The sequence below is a fragment of the Streptopelia decaocto genome, assembly GCF_964273445.1.
Source record: "Streptopelia decaocto genome assembly, chromosome: 1".
In the NCBI taxonomy this organism is placed as follows: domain Eukaryota; kingdom Metazoa; phylum Chordata; class Aves; order Columbiformes; family Columbidae; genus Streptopelia; species Streptopelia decaocto.
In genome coordinates, this window is record NC_138663.1 from 71,546,839 (window position 1) to 71,561,267 (window position 14,429).

The window sequence follows — 14,429 nt, forward strand, 5'->3', positions numbered from 1 at the left end:
GGCCCCGCCCGGCGCCGCGCTGCGCACCACGGCGGGCAGGCGGGGCTCCGCTGCGGGGCCGCTGCGGCTGGGGAAGGGGGGAGCCGAGGGGACGGCGGCTGGGAGGGCGGTGGCACCTCCTGTTCGTCCCCGGCCTGCAAGCGCCTGTGCCCGCGGGGGGCCTGGCCCTCGCCTCAGCGCCCCGGGAAGCGGCCCCGAGAGTACACGTGGCGGGGGGTGAAAAACTTTCGGGGCGGGGTGCGCAAAACAGGGCGCCTTCTTTTTTTTTAATTACAGATATTAGTTTTTCTGCCCTAAGGCAAGCCCACCACTGAAGCCGAGAAATAAACTTAACAGCAGATACTGTTAAGCAACATTCTTTATTTTATCAGTGCTCCAAAGACTAGATGCTCTTGTGTTGCTTATATTCACATAATTACAATATATGCGTTACAATTTTTGAAAATGTTGACATACATCGATGCTAAGAAATAATTGATGATGTTAGTTATAATTGTTTTATTTCTTACTTACAATACACCTATTAATGATCAGTTAAATATAAACTAAGCACTCTACACAATGTATTACTTAATCTTCTGTCTCCCTCTTGTCATGCAGAAGGATCTATAACTTGAAAAATGTCCCCTCATTTTGCAGGTGGTCAGAAAGCATTGATGATGTCAATTGGTTAATGATGGGTACACCTTTTATAACTTAATCACAGTATACATTAATTCGGCGGGCTTGCAGACATGGCCACCCAAAAACTGCAGCCTGTTGTCGGTGGCAGGGCACCGAGCAGCGACTCTCACACAACAGCAAACGGCCATGGCCAGAACTGCCTTTATCCTTCTGCCAGGAGTGAGGTAAAAGCAGCGCAGACCAAACCTTCACAGGCAACTGGAGTTAAGCAAAAAACAAGGAAATACACTTAGAGATTTTAGACTTATTTTCATATTTGACAGTCAAATCGACAAAGAAGCCACAGAAGAAGTCTGTGACAGAAGAATTGTCTATAAATATGGAACAGTGCTAGTGTATGCTAACTTCTGAACAAGTTTGTTCTCTGCCCTGTTGCCTGTGCAAACCTCTCTGGGTGAACCTGCTTTAGCAGGTGGGTAGATGATCCCCAGAGGTCCCTTCCAACCCCAATCATTCTGTGATTCACATGCAATGCCCAGCATCACTGAAAGCACTGCACTGACCTCAGCATTGTTTCTTTTGGCTGCCTTTGCTAATTGCCATCAAGAACTAACTTAACACAAAAATAATGCTCCTGTCTAGTGGGAACCACACCTCATAAGTGTTACCAAGGTCAAGGCTATGGGAAGACAATCCCAATCCAACACCACCTTTCACAAGCTGTAGGCTGTACCATGTGCTTTTGTAACCTAATAGACCTCTCTTTCAACTACCTGAACAACTGCTTGACTCCTGCCAAAATAACAAATATATAGTATGAAAGCAATATAATTATTTTTGGGGAAGAACAAGCGTTTTTTGTAGAATCATAGAATCATTTTGGTTGGAAAACTTCTTCAAGATCATCAGGTCCAAGGTCCAACCATTAACCAAACACTGCCAAGTTCACCTCTAAACCATGTCCCTAAGCACCTCATCTACACATCTTTTAAACACCTCCAGGGATGGTGATTCAACCACTTCCCTGGGCAGCCTATTCCAAGGCCTGACAATCTTTTCAGTCAAGACGTTTTTTCCTAATATCCAATCTAAACCTCTCCTGCCACAACCTGAGGCCATTTCCTCTTGTCCTGTCACTTGCTACTTGGGAGAAGAGACCAACCCCCTTCATGCTACAACCTCCTTTCAGGTAGTTGCAGACATCGATAAGGTCTCCCCTCAGCCTCCTTTTGTCCAGGCTGAACAGCCCCAGTTCCCTCAGCCACTCCTCATAAGACTCAACCAGCTTCATTGCCCTTCTCTCAGTGTGCTCCAGCACCTCAATGTCTTTCTTGCAGTGAGAGGCCCAAAACTGAACACAGGATTCAAAGTGTGGCCTCACCAGTGCTGAGTACAAGGGGACATTCCCTAGTTCTGCTGGCCACACTATTCCTGATACAAACCAAGATGCTGTTGGCCTTTTTGGTCACCTGGGCACACTGCTGGCTCATGTTCACCTGGCTGTCAATCAACACCCCCAGGTCCTTTTCCACAAGGAATCTTTCCAGACACTCTTCCCCAAGCCTGTAGTGTTGTTTGGGGTTGTTATGACCCAAGTGCAGGACCCAACATTTGGCCTTGATAAACCTGATACAACTGACCTCAGCCCATCAATCCAGCCAGTTCAGATCCTTCTATAGAGCCTTCCTACTCACCAGCAGGTCAACACTCCCAACTCAGTGTGGTATCATCCACAAACTTACTGAGAGTGCACTCAATCCCCTCATCCAGATCATTGATAAAGAGATTAAACAGAACTGGACCCAATACTGAGCCCCGGGGAATACTTGGGGAATGACCAACTGGATTTGGCTCTGTTCACCACAACTCCTTGGGCCCAGCCATCCACACAGTTTTTTTCCCAGTTAAGAGTACACCCATCCAAGCCATGAGCAGCCAGTTTCTCTGGAAGAAGAATGCCATGGGAAACAGTGTCAAAGTCTAGGTACACAACATCCACAGCCTTTTCCTCATCCACTAAGCAGGTCACCTTGTCATAGAAGGAGATTAGGTTAGTCAAGCAGGACACAACTTAGTTTACAAACTTGAGTTCCTAAACTGTAATATGCACACATATGATTTAAGTCACACCCTTGAGTAGCCTCAGTGGCTTTTAAGGAAGGACTGGCAGTGCTTAAAGAGAAACGCCATGTTTAAGGATGAAGTGCATGATTTCCATAGAATTACAGCATAACCAGTGCTTGCCATAATGTCATTTGACATTATCCATCAGTCTTGGACAAATTTTAAAATTAGCTCTATTGGATCAGCACACTTAGCCTAATTCATGTCCTTACCACTTCTGTGTAATGGACTTTTCACTCCTCTCTGAAGTGTCTTCATTCATCGTTGTGAAAGCATGAATTTGTGGTATATCACCACCCCAGAACAGTTTTAATTTACTTTTCAACCAACATAGGTGTCTACCAAGTGGAATTTCAAAATTGAAAACATAATTAAAATAAAGGTATATTTGAATGTGTTAGTTGTGTGAATTCTTTATTTTGCCTCCAATGTGGATATAATACAAGTTCTCTGTAGTGTCCTGCAGCCAATAACTAAATTAATGTACCTGAAACAGCATATGTTTGTACATATCTACATTAGAATATATAAACCTGATGTTTGTATTACCATGACCCAAGCAACTTAAGGGCCTTGGCAAATATTTTAAATAGTTTCTTATCAGTTTTGCTTTTCCTTTATGACTTACTCTTTATATTCAACACTTGATATAAATTGATTATTTGAAACTGTCTGGTATATTAAATATGTAGCTGCAGGTTCCTTAGAAGGGCCTGGCTGGGCTTAAGGCAAACTGTACCTTGAGCAGTGTTTTCTGCATGGCTTTTGATGGACCTCGGCTTCTCTGCACCTTGGCAGCCTGATCCAGCTGCTTTTGCTCTCTTCAGGCAGGGTGGGTGCCCTCCCTACAAAGATGATGTAGGAAGAGGGAAAAGAAGCAATGGTGGCTGGACCAGGGCAATTGTGTCATCCTGTAGTATCTCTTCTGCCCTGCTCACATCATACGTCATATACATTGTATATCGTATCTGCCCTTCTCTCATTCCTGCAATCATCTGTGCCTGTTTCCATGCAGGTCTCCACATTCACTGTCATTCCAGTACTTCAACACCCCTAACTCTTAATGCTATTCCAACAGTCCTGGTGAAGAACCAATTTCTTCACACTCCAGTTACAACCACCTCAAATAGACCTTCATCTTCTTTTTTTTTGACCTTCTTTCAGCTCAGTTACTCATAGCACCATTATGTAAACAAAGGCAGGTGGCAGCTGGGGCTCTCCCTAACACAGCTAATATTTGTTCTTGCTTTCAGTATTCATTCCCATAGTGTTTATCACTATGTGACAGAGTTAATGGGTGACACCTGAAATGTTCACACTGTCTTACAGCTTTTTCTTTTAACACAGAAAATGTTTTTACCAGCTTACCAAAAGAGGGAGACTTAGCTAGAAAGAAACATTTCCTTAAACAAGTGTAGCTGAACATTTCAGGGAAAAGGCACCAAGAATGTGAGAATCACAAGGAAACATTATTAATGGGGCACCACATCAGCCATTTGATGTGAAATGAGATGATGGGCTCAGTCTCTTACAACACTGAGGTCCAGAAAAAGCCATCACCCAAGTGGATTAACAAAGCAGACAGGGTATGATGAACAAGTCAATCACCCACCCCTTGGCACGGGTCCGTGGTGTAAGGCAGGCAGCAGGTCCCTGTGAAGCAGGATGTGCCACCACTGCTCCTGGCACCGCGGCCCCTTCCAAGGAAGGATCTCAGAGAAGTGAGTTATCTCACCTCAATTTAAGTTTATTTCGTTAAAGTAAATGGCAAGTGTTTGCCAGAGACACAGCCAGACTCCCTATTTTCATTATTCTACTCTAACCATTAGAGTATGTAAAATAACCTGCCCTTCGGTATACCTTCACCCCTAAAAATAAAATGTCTTTTATTTACAGACGACTGTATGATTTCAAGTATGATGCAGAATGAGACACCTGAAAGAAAAAGCATTTATTTTAAAATCCTTTCTTTCCTTGCACTCCTTACACTCTCAGCCACTTTTACTCTGAAGTACTGCCCACCCCCACCCAAAAAAAAAAAAGAAAGAAAAAGAGGAAATGAAAAATTTCTAAGTAAAAATATTACTATGTTACTTAAGCAAGAAATGGCACTAAGGCTGTTGAAGAAGGAATGGCTAACCCACCAGTCCGTGCTGCCAGTAGAATCATGGAATCGTTTCAGTTGGAAGAGATCCTCAGAATGATCGAGTCCAACCATAACCTAACTCTAGCACTGAACCATGTCCCTAAGAACTTTGTCTAAATGCCTTTTAAACACCTCCAGGGATGGTGACTCCACCACTTCCCTGGGCAGCCTGTTCCAATGCCTGACAACCCTTTCCATGAAGAATTTTTTTCCTGATATTCAAACTAAACCACCCCTGGAGCAACTTGAGGCCATTTCCTATTGTCCTATCACTTCCTACTTGGGTGAAGAGACCAACCCCCTCCATGCTACAACCTCCTTTCAGGTAGTTGAAGACAGCAATAAGGTCTCCCCTCAGCCTCCTTTTCTCCAGGTTGAACACCTGGGCTTCTCAATAGAATTCCTGTTCAGCAAACACCCTGTGCTCTGCTGTGGTTTGAAAAGGATTACTCAGGTAGCAAAGAGACGCTTACGCATGCATCGAAATATGCACATGTCCATTTAGACCAGGATATGCATAATTAATGGCTTTCCATTACAGCCTCAAAAACCAGATCTCAGTCGCAGAAGGGACGGGCTAGGCTGCGGGAACAACCCATCACCTCCACCACCGCCTCCCCGTGAGGAGTTTCACCGGCTGGTCTGTCCTTTGCACCTGATGCTCTGGACGAGCCTCTGATGCTGGTGAGCCGCTGGAGGAGCTGGGCCACCGCTGGGCCACCGCTGGGGCACCGCTGGGGCACCACAGCGGCACCACCGGGCGGGCAAGAGGGCGGGCAAGAGGGCGGGTCCGGGCCCGCCTCCCCCGCGGCGCCTCCTCCCGGACGTGCGGGCGGGTCGGGCCGCCCGCCGTTCCCTGGCGCTGCCGTCCCGCCCGCGGAGCAGAGCCCAGCCCAGCCCTGCCGCCGCCTTCCCGCCACCGGGCGGTTGGGTGGGGGGACGGCCCGAAGCTACCCCCAGAAACGCATCCGCACCCCGGGACCAGAGGCGGCGTCTCGGCGGCGGCTTCCCCGTCTACCAGCGCTCCGGGACGCTCGCTGCCAACTCCGGTTCCCGGCCGAGAAGTGTCCGTGGTACGGGGCGCCGGGGGGCCGGCGTAACCCCAACCCCGCGAAGGGTCCACCCGAGGCACCATGTCTCCCGCCAGCTGGCGGTGGCCGGTTTGTTTGCTGGTGCTCACCTGCGTGATGGCCGGACCGTCCCTGAGTCAAGAGTGCTCCGCGGAGAAAATGGAAAATACCATCATCGATATAAACTTGTCACTGCCCAAAGGCATCAGGGGCGCAGAGCCGGTGTACGCCGCAAGCCCAGAAGCTTGCATTCGTGTTTGCTGCTCGGGGGAAAAGCTCTCAGGTAACTGGCTCCTCTTCGGTCTTTTCTGTTACTGTGTATGAACACTTGGGAAATTACTTTTGAACTTGCAGCAGCTTGCGGCTGCTATCCTGTTTTACCAAGCGTGATGTTAGATCTCAATGCAAGACCTCAGAGTGTTGAGGAAAATAATTGCAGTAAAGAAAAAGTGGTAATTTTAGATATTAAAACATCTCAGACCCCCCAAAGTCCAAGGTACCCAAGCTGTATTTAGTAGGCATGCTACAAAGTAACTGGTATTTTGTGCTGCATTTAATTTTAGCCAAAAAAGGGAGTACTTTTCCTTCTCTGAGACTGTTGGTTTTCATCAAAATCTTGCAGCAGCAGGAGGTAGAGCAGAAAGTAGAAATGACAGGGGTAAAAGTCTCCCCACCAAGAAGGAATAAGCCAATACATTCCTGGGCTGTGACAGGAAAAAGTGTATAAATAATTTCCTTTCCCATGAGCATATCAAAGAGGTTCTCAGATTTATCAGCATTTATAAGCCAAAAATCATTATATAAAGTTGTGCTAGTGCAGTGTGGGTGAGGGGAGGATGAGGGATTGGACTCATTTCCCCAAGTTCATCTGTACAGGAAGAGGAAGGTGTGACCTTTCGTATACTGGCCCTCGGCCATTCTTCTGCAGTCCTGGGCTGTTTATCCTGTAGGAATGTTTTATGTTAGTAGTTTCCCTCTTACTGACACGAGGAAAAACTAATTTAACAGACCAGAGCTTATTATCAAGATAGTATAAAAGATCTTATTGCTGAAATTTGTATATATCATGTTTTGCAGGAGACAAGAAGTGCAATTTAATGATTTTTGATGCTCGAAGGACAAGCGCACATCCAAACTGCTACCTGTTTTACTGTCCTAGCACAGAGGCTTGTCCAATGAAACCTGCGACAGGCTTTGTGAGCTACAAGATAACTAGAGGTAAATAGTAGGAGCCACTGATCCCACACTAGATGACTTGTGCACCTGTGGCTTTTCAGTAGTGACCAGAAAATGTTTGGGGGTTACATTTTTAGTAAAATGTTCTAAGCTGAGTGTTTGCATTTGAAAATGCTGCTCTTTTGCTTTGTGGGGGATGGATGGGCAGGTGTGCGGTGAGCTCCTGCATGAGCCCACCTTCCTGGTTGGAATGGCATCCTGACTTATGAAACTCCTTCACATTAGATTCAGAACTCCTCATACTTTTCCCTTGCTTAAAACAAAAAGAAGCTGCTTCCATCTTGATAAATTCAATTAGGAAAATTTCTTGTTTGTGATGTTGAAGAGTATCAGTGAAAGCAACGGAAATACAATGCCCTCGTAGTTGTCTGTGTATTCAAAGGATCCATGCTACACTGATGAATACCCCCTCCCCACGCACACAAGCAGAAACATGGAGCAAATGTTGGGCAAGCCTTGGAGTGCAGCTGTGACGTTGCTGAGTAACTGGCAATAGCAAACACTGTTTTCTGCTGTCAGTTGGGGAACCTGAAGCACAGATGCAAACTGACGAAACTCAAAGCTTTATGGCATGCGGGCTGCACGTTCAGAAATTTCTCATGATCTGTCATGTGCTGTGGGATTTTTAATAGCAAATCTTGCTTGTTGACTGACGGTGACTTGCACCAGACCCATTTGAACACCTTAGATAAGGAACTGATAATTAGACTGTCGTCCTGCCAAGAGTTCACAAGGTGGTGCCAGTGTGGCTGCTTGAGAGAGCAAGAATTTCATATTTTTCAGAAACTGAACTTTTGCTGAAAAAGAGAACTTTCTAAGAGAAACTATGCAAGGAGCAACAGCACAATATACAGAAAGATTATTCAGCTAATGTTACTGAATATTTTTGTGCAAGCACAATCACACAGGAATTGGGCAAAAGCAGTGTACAACAAATGAATTGCATGCCTGTAAAATTATCATTACAACTACTCTTTTTTCCCAGCTCTTTCTCCCTAGAAGAATATAGGGGATGCAAACAAAGAAACAGGAAATGTAATCATGCTTCTGCTTTCATCCTGCATGTAGTGTAATGCTCAGTTAACATATATCATCTGTTTCTCATTTTGCATATTTTAGCCTCTGTGAACATTGAGTTATGGAAAGATTATGCTAGTTTATTCACCTTATGTTCCTGATAAGCTCTCAGAGGTAGCTCCTGAGTGGCGTTGGTACTGACAAACATTTTGAGCTTTGCTTTTTCATATGAGAATCAACATGTGGTTACATTGAAAATCAAACTAAAAGGGGGAAAGATACTTTATTGGTAATAAAGCAACTTAAAATATTGATGTGAGGTTAGTAGGGAAATTTTGGTGTTTGGTTTGTTTTTTTTAAGTATTGTTGTAGCCACAAACCAAGGGAAACAACCTATGGTTTGGGCACTAAAACATTTCCTGGTTGCAGTTGCAAAGAACTATTGCTGAAAAATAAATAACTTTTCTGATTTCTGCCCTTTGGGTACTTTTGTGGCATTTGCCTTTTCCTCCTCACTAAGATACCCAGGCAAGACTGATGGGTTCTGGCAAAGTAATATGTTCAGGAGGTGTTTAGGTTGGTTTTTAAGTGACAACCTGAAGTTTGGTTTCTAATGCAGCTTATTGGATTTGAGATATCAGCAGGACCACTTTGTTATTTTTAATCTCTTTTTAAAGGTTGACTTGTGTAGTGCCCTTGCTCTTCCTTACCAACAAGCGTATCTGTCCTTGTACCCCAGCTGTGCCTTGCACGTGACAGTTTTGCATGGTTGCATTTGGGAGCTTGTAGGATAAAACGGAGACAAGTACTGTCTAGGCAATGTCTGATGCTGAAAATGTGAAGTACAGTTAGTTAATGCAGGCAGTTAATTAATCTGAGCGCTGTGGAGTAGCAGCGATACTTAACTCCTGCATGGGATGCGTCACATTGCCTCCTTGTGCTCCCTCTGCCCGTCCTTTGAACGCTGTGTGAATGCTCAGTGCTTTTCTCGCTGTTGCCCAGGCGAGGGTACTGAAGATGTCACAGCGTGCTGCAAGTGCTTTGGAGCTGTCACACAACATCCACTGTTTGTTTGAACGTGTCTGCGGGGTGGCATCAGGAACAGGGAAAAGGCGAGTTGGGAACTAACTCTGTGGTGGTGACAGGCTGTTTCCTCGCTGGTGTGGAAATGTGTCCAGAAGCTGCAGAAGCAGTTGAGAGCTCAGGCATCTTTGGCCATACAGTTTCTGATTCTGTAATAATTGAACATTTTGTTATTTAAAGCCATTCTCCAAAAAAACAAAACAAAACACAGTATGGCTTTAAGTCAGACCTTGTGGTTGGAGTCCATAATGTCTATTTAGGATCTTACTTTGATAACAAGCTGGTGCCTGACTGGAAGGGTAGGATTAAAATTGGCGTCGATGGTTCAGGCGAAGGGGTTATTGTGCTCTTGTCTAAAGCATTACTGTTTTTTTATTTGTTGGTTTTGGTGGGTTTTATTGCACTTCAGTTTTCTTTTGGAGTCATAAGGCTTGGAAATACATACTAAGACAGCAGCCAATTAGATTTCTTTGTATAATAAAACTGGCATAAATCCACCCTTCTAGATAAGAGTTCCTATGTGAGAAAAAAGTGACAATGACAATGTCATGGACTTTTTGTTATTTGTTTCAGTTCCAGTGCAGTTAACAAACCTTTTTGTTTCTATAAAAAAGAGATGAGTCAGAGTCAGAACTACCTGAGATCATGTTCTCTTTTAAATGTTCTGTGTGGCAGCTGAATGATGACATATATATTTTAATTATAAAGTTAACTGTAAATTTTATGTATATATACATACAAAGATCTGAATAATTAGCCAACCTTTCCAAGAACTCATGCTCACCTGAGTTCTCTCTATAATATCTGTATATAATCAGGTAGCTTCTAGGATTGTAATTTGTAGGGAATTTCTGTCACATAATGCTGTTGCCCTGCTTCCAAATTCTGTGAAATGCCATTCGCTTGCCCATTTTGCAAGGAATACATATCTACCTCTAGAGAAATTACAAAGTGTGGTCTGCTTCTTGTGGAGGTCTTCACTGCAAAGACCTCAAATACTCTTGAAGCAGTGTCTTCTAGCACAGTAGTAGGAGGTCAGGTCTCTCCTATGAATCAGTACGTGTATAACGTGGCCTATAAAATGGGTGTCACCCATAAATGGGTGCCACCTTGTATCATAAGACAACTTTTGTATGTGAATTGAATTCTGCCACGCAGCCACAGGATGCTTGGATATTACAAGAAAGGGGAGTATATAATAATCTTTACTAGGTGGAAATGTGTACATTTGATAAAAGTGAAGTTGATGATATGTACTTCTTAATTGACAGAGGCTGAGGATGGTTTGAAGGCAGTGGGCCTACTCACTCTGCTTTTCACCTCTAAATGAACATTACATGCATGCAATATGAGTATAGAACCATCAGATTGGGGTGATCGCTCTGCACAGGTAAATTCTGTCAGAAGCTGCAGTCAGGGTCTGATGTGCCCAGGCTTGAGGTCCAACAGGTCTTATGCCACAGACAGAATTTAGAAGTCACTCTACATATTTTAAAGAACAGAAGATCATGATGCCTCAGTTTCATTACTCATTGCTTTCTGGAGCCTCCTTGTATACCTCTCTTACTAAGAAATACAAATACAGTCTGTGGTATAAAAAATAGGTTTAATAATTGAATACTTCTATTTCCTTTCTCTTTCCAGACACCAATGCCCTAGAGGATACATACTTCAAAAGTGAGGATTTTTCTTCAAATGGGTTTTCTTTGTCTTCGGAAGCTGGAGCCTTTATTCCTCGCAGTCAGACTAGCCATCAGAATCATACTGCTGCTTTGCAACAGTCTGTCTTTCATCAGGCATCTGAACTCCAGAACCACCTCGGCCAGCATTTAGATAGCAGTGAATTTCATACAGTTTTTCCTGAATCTCAAAGAGCAAAACATCCTGAGAGCTTAGACCCTATCCCAGGGCAGAAAGTAATTAATCTACTGTCAAATACATCTTCTGCTGTTCGAGTTGGAAACCCTTCTGCTTTGTTCCCCACCACGCAGTCCAGTGGTCTCAAACCCAGCAGAACTACTCTTACTCCTCTGCCCACAAGCAGCAGCAGACTGGAATCTACAGCCTCTCTGCCTACTGGTGTTGCTAAAGCTACTTCTGTCACCACCACCACAGCTATCTTATCATCTACTGCAGCCCCTAGAGCTAAACCTGGTATGCCTACCAGCAGCATAGCTGCTACTCACGTTCCTCTTCCTAGGCCCACAACTTCTGCTTCCACAACCAAGCGGGTGATGAATTCCAGACCTGCTACCACTGCGTCAGGGCTAAGAACTCCAGGCATTGCCCCTGAGCCAACAGTTGTCTCTTCCAGCGACACCAACCATGTTACCCTCCCTGCTTCTTCAGGTTTCACTCTGTCTACTAGTGATTCCCCCACGGCTTCCCAAAATGACGCTCAGGGTTATGACCTGTCTGATTCAGAAAGCTACCTGCCAAAGGGGTTTCTGAGAGGGAAAGATCTTGTTCAGCTGGGAGAAAAAAGCAGCCTTGTAGTGGCTTTGATTTTTGGGGTGGTATTCTTGTTGCTAGTTATTGCATTGACAGGGAAGAAAATACATGAGTCCCTTCAGAAGAGGCATTATACCAGGCTGGATTACTTGATCAATGGAATGTATGCTGATGTATGATGGGGAGAGGGAATAACATTGTGAGGAGCATCTCTCATCTTTGAGAGGACAAATCTGAAATAGAACAGTAGATATTGAAATCTCAGAAGAGGATGGATTCCATTTTTTGGCCACTAACTGGAAAGTGGTGGATGGCTTTGGTGGAGAAAAGAACTGCTTTTTTTTGCACTGAACTGTAATGTCTATAATTTTTGATTTATTACTAAATCCAGAAAATAAACACTAAAATCCAAGTTAAGCTAAGAAGGTTTTATGCTTAAGGAGAAAAAGCATTTGAATAACTTAATCTGTACTGTGACAAGTGAAATAGAAGTACATCTAATAAACTGAGTACCTGTGCAGTGCATGAGTGTTTTTGATGCTATTTGCAGCCCAACACTCTAGTGTTAGGCGACTGTCTGGCAATCCTATTTACTCTATTTGTAGCCTTAAAGGAGTACTTAGTAGCAGAGCTTTGCATCCAAATGCTTTTAGGTACAAACAGTAAAAATTATAGTACATGTAACATAGTTGGCTTAATTTTCCTTAGCTACCTATAGTTTCTGGATATACATGTAACAAGCTATCCTTAAAGCCACATGCTGCAAATCTGAGTTTGCCTTTTCCAAAGAGTTCACAACCTGTAGCACCTTGTTTTTTTGCAATATGTATCAGAGAGAAAGAGTTTTTATCATATCAAAGTAAAGCAAGCTGCAATCAAGGAGCAGATGGACAAGGTTTGTGCTTCTGATGTTCTACTTCCCTCCCCAGGCTGGTGGCTCTTGAGAGTGCAGCTTCCAACAGTGGTGGACTTGCTGTCCCTTCTGAACACACAGAGCCCTTATCAGCACTCAAAGCACACCCTCTTTGCTTCTAGGGTCATCTTCATGTGACTGGGAATAAGCATAACTGCTCCGTTTTGTTTCCTCAATTCTGGAACAAGAGATGAGTGAGAGTACATGTGAGCATCTACTGCTTGCTATGCAGCTTCCAGTTGGTATTATTCACGTTTTCCCTCACACACGCACAGTCTAAACCTGTTTTTAGAATGAAAGGCTAGATTTAAAAGTGTGGCAGGCAGCATAATCAACGATAAACATCAAGAAGGAAGGGTGTTCCATGAATACAGGGAAATAGTTCTGTTACAAAGTATGAAACGTGACTCACGTCCAATAAGTTCTTAGATCTGTCAGGCTTAGTGCAGTGGAAAGTAGGCATGATCCAAAAATGGCCTCAGGGCTCTAACAATAACTTTATGCAGAAAATTATCTGAAAATACTATTATTCAAAGATCAAAGAAAAGCCAGTGTTCCTCATGTCAAGAAATTGAATTCTTACTATATGGGGGCTGCAAATTGCTTTATGGATACAAAACCAGCTGGTCTTCTGCGTTGGTTAAGTCTGACAATGCTCGAATGAGAAACGTTCTGGATAACCTATTAAAAGTGAAAAAAATTACAAAAGAAAAGTATCTCAAGTTCATCAGCTTGTCTGTTGACTGCACGTCATTTAACCTCAGCCTCAGTTTCTTTTTTTTTTTTTTCAAAGGTTTCCGTTCAAGGAACGTGACGAGGGGAAACAATATTTCTGGGAGATGAGTTAATAAAATGGTAAATACTAGGTCCAGTTTGGGCTGTAAAAATGCAGGCGCAGATCTGAGGTTGGCTGTAATTTTATCTTGAAAGAATTACAACGTCATGAGAAGCTTCCTACACTGCTGATGCCACCACAGCAGCTTATTGCAGGAGAGGTACTGAGAACAACCTCTGAATCCTTACTGTGCATTTCTGCTATAGTAACTAATTTGTTGGAGGGAGAGGTGGTTGGTGTTACTTGATATGATACAGCACAGTATGGATACATTCCTGAGAAGGCAGATAGATGTATCTTAGGTCATTCATAGCACTGGACACATATCTAGCTAATATCGTCAGAAACATCACCCTCCAACCAAAACAGTGATGTATATCAACACAGTGAATGGCAGAAGTAAAGCAGGGAGGTGGACAGGTACCACGACTAATTTGGTGAGGATGCTGAGCAGAGTGGCCTTACTGAATTTTTGAGTGAAACAAACAACTTGATATGTTCTTATCTTAAAAATCCTTTTTTACGCTTGTGTAAATGAATTATGCACCAGGCAGGTGTACTGAAACACTTCTTTATTTTCCTTTTTCCACCCCCCTACCCCCCTTGTCTTGTTGGATTAAGAGCAAACAGGGAATTGTTTAGGTGACCGGTCTGGATCTTTGTGGAGGGACATTTACAAGCTGTGTTTGAACACTAGAGGGCAACAATAGTTTATTAGATAGAATTGACAAGTTTTGAGGATACCACTTCATAAATGTTTTCATTAGCTGCGTTTTTAACTTTCCAATCAACGGCTATTTCATTGCAAAGACGTTTTATAAGAGAGATGTTTTGTTTATTGGAGGATTATATACATATATACATATATACATATAGTCTATGTGGAGGATTATATACACACACTTTTAAAACGTCTTACCATATGATACA

The 14,429-nt window shown here is 43.5% G+C and overlaps 1 protein-coding gene across 1 annotated transcript; it reads left to right on the forward strand.

Moving 5' to 3' along the window:
* The first annotated feature begins 5,728 nt into the window (after positions 1–5,728).
* MANSC1 (MANSC domain containing 1) lies at positions 5,729–12,271 on the forward strand. The gene is made up of 3 exons (XM_082052558.1): positions 5,729–6,247; positions 7,042–7,182; positions 10,945–12,271. The coding sequence occupies exons 1-3, from the start codon at positions 6,028–6,030 to the stop codon at positions 11,928–11,930; spliced, it is 1,347 nt and encodes a 448-aa protein (XP_081908684.1). The 5' UTR covers positions 5,729–6,027; the 3' UTR covers positions 11,931–12,271.
* The last annotated feature ends 2,158 nt before the right edge of the window (positions 12,272–14,429 follow it).

Coding starts and splice junctions, on each gene's coding strand:
- MANSC1 (XM_082052558.1), top strand. CDS start 6,028: ATGTCTCCCGCCAGCTGGCGGTGGCCGGTTTGTTTGCTGGTGCTCACC. Junction 6,248..7,041: donor CTCGGGGGAAAAGCTCTCAG/GTAACTGGCTCC, acceptor CATGTTTTGCAG/GAGACAAGAAGTGCAATTTA. Junction 7,183..10,944: donor GAGCTACAAGATAACTAGAG/GTAAATAGTAGG, acceptor TTCTCTTTCCAG/ACACCAATGCCCTAGAGGAT.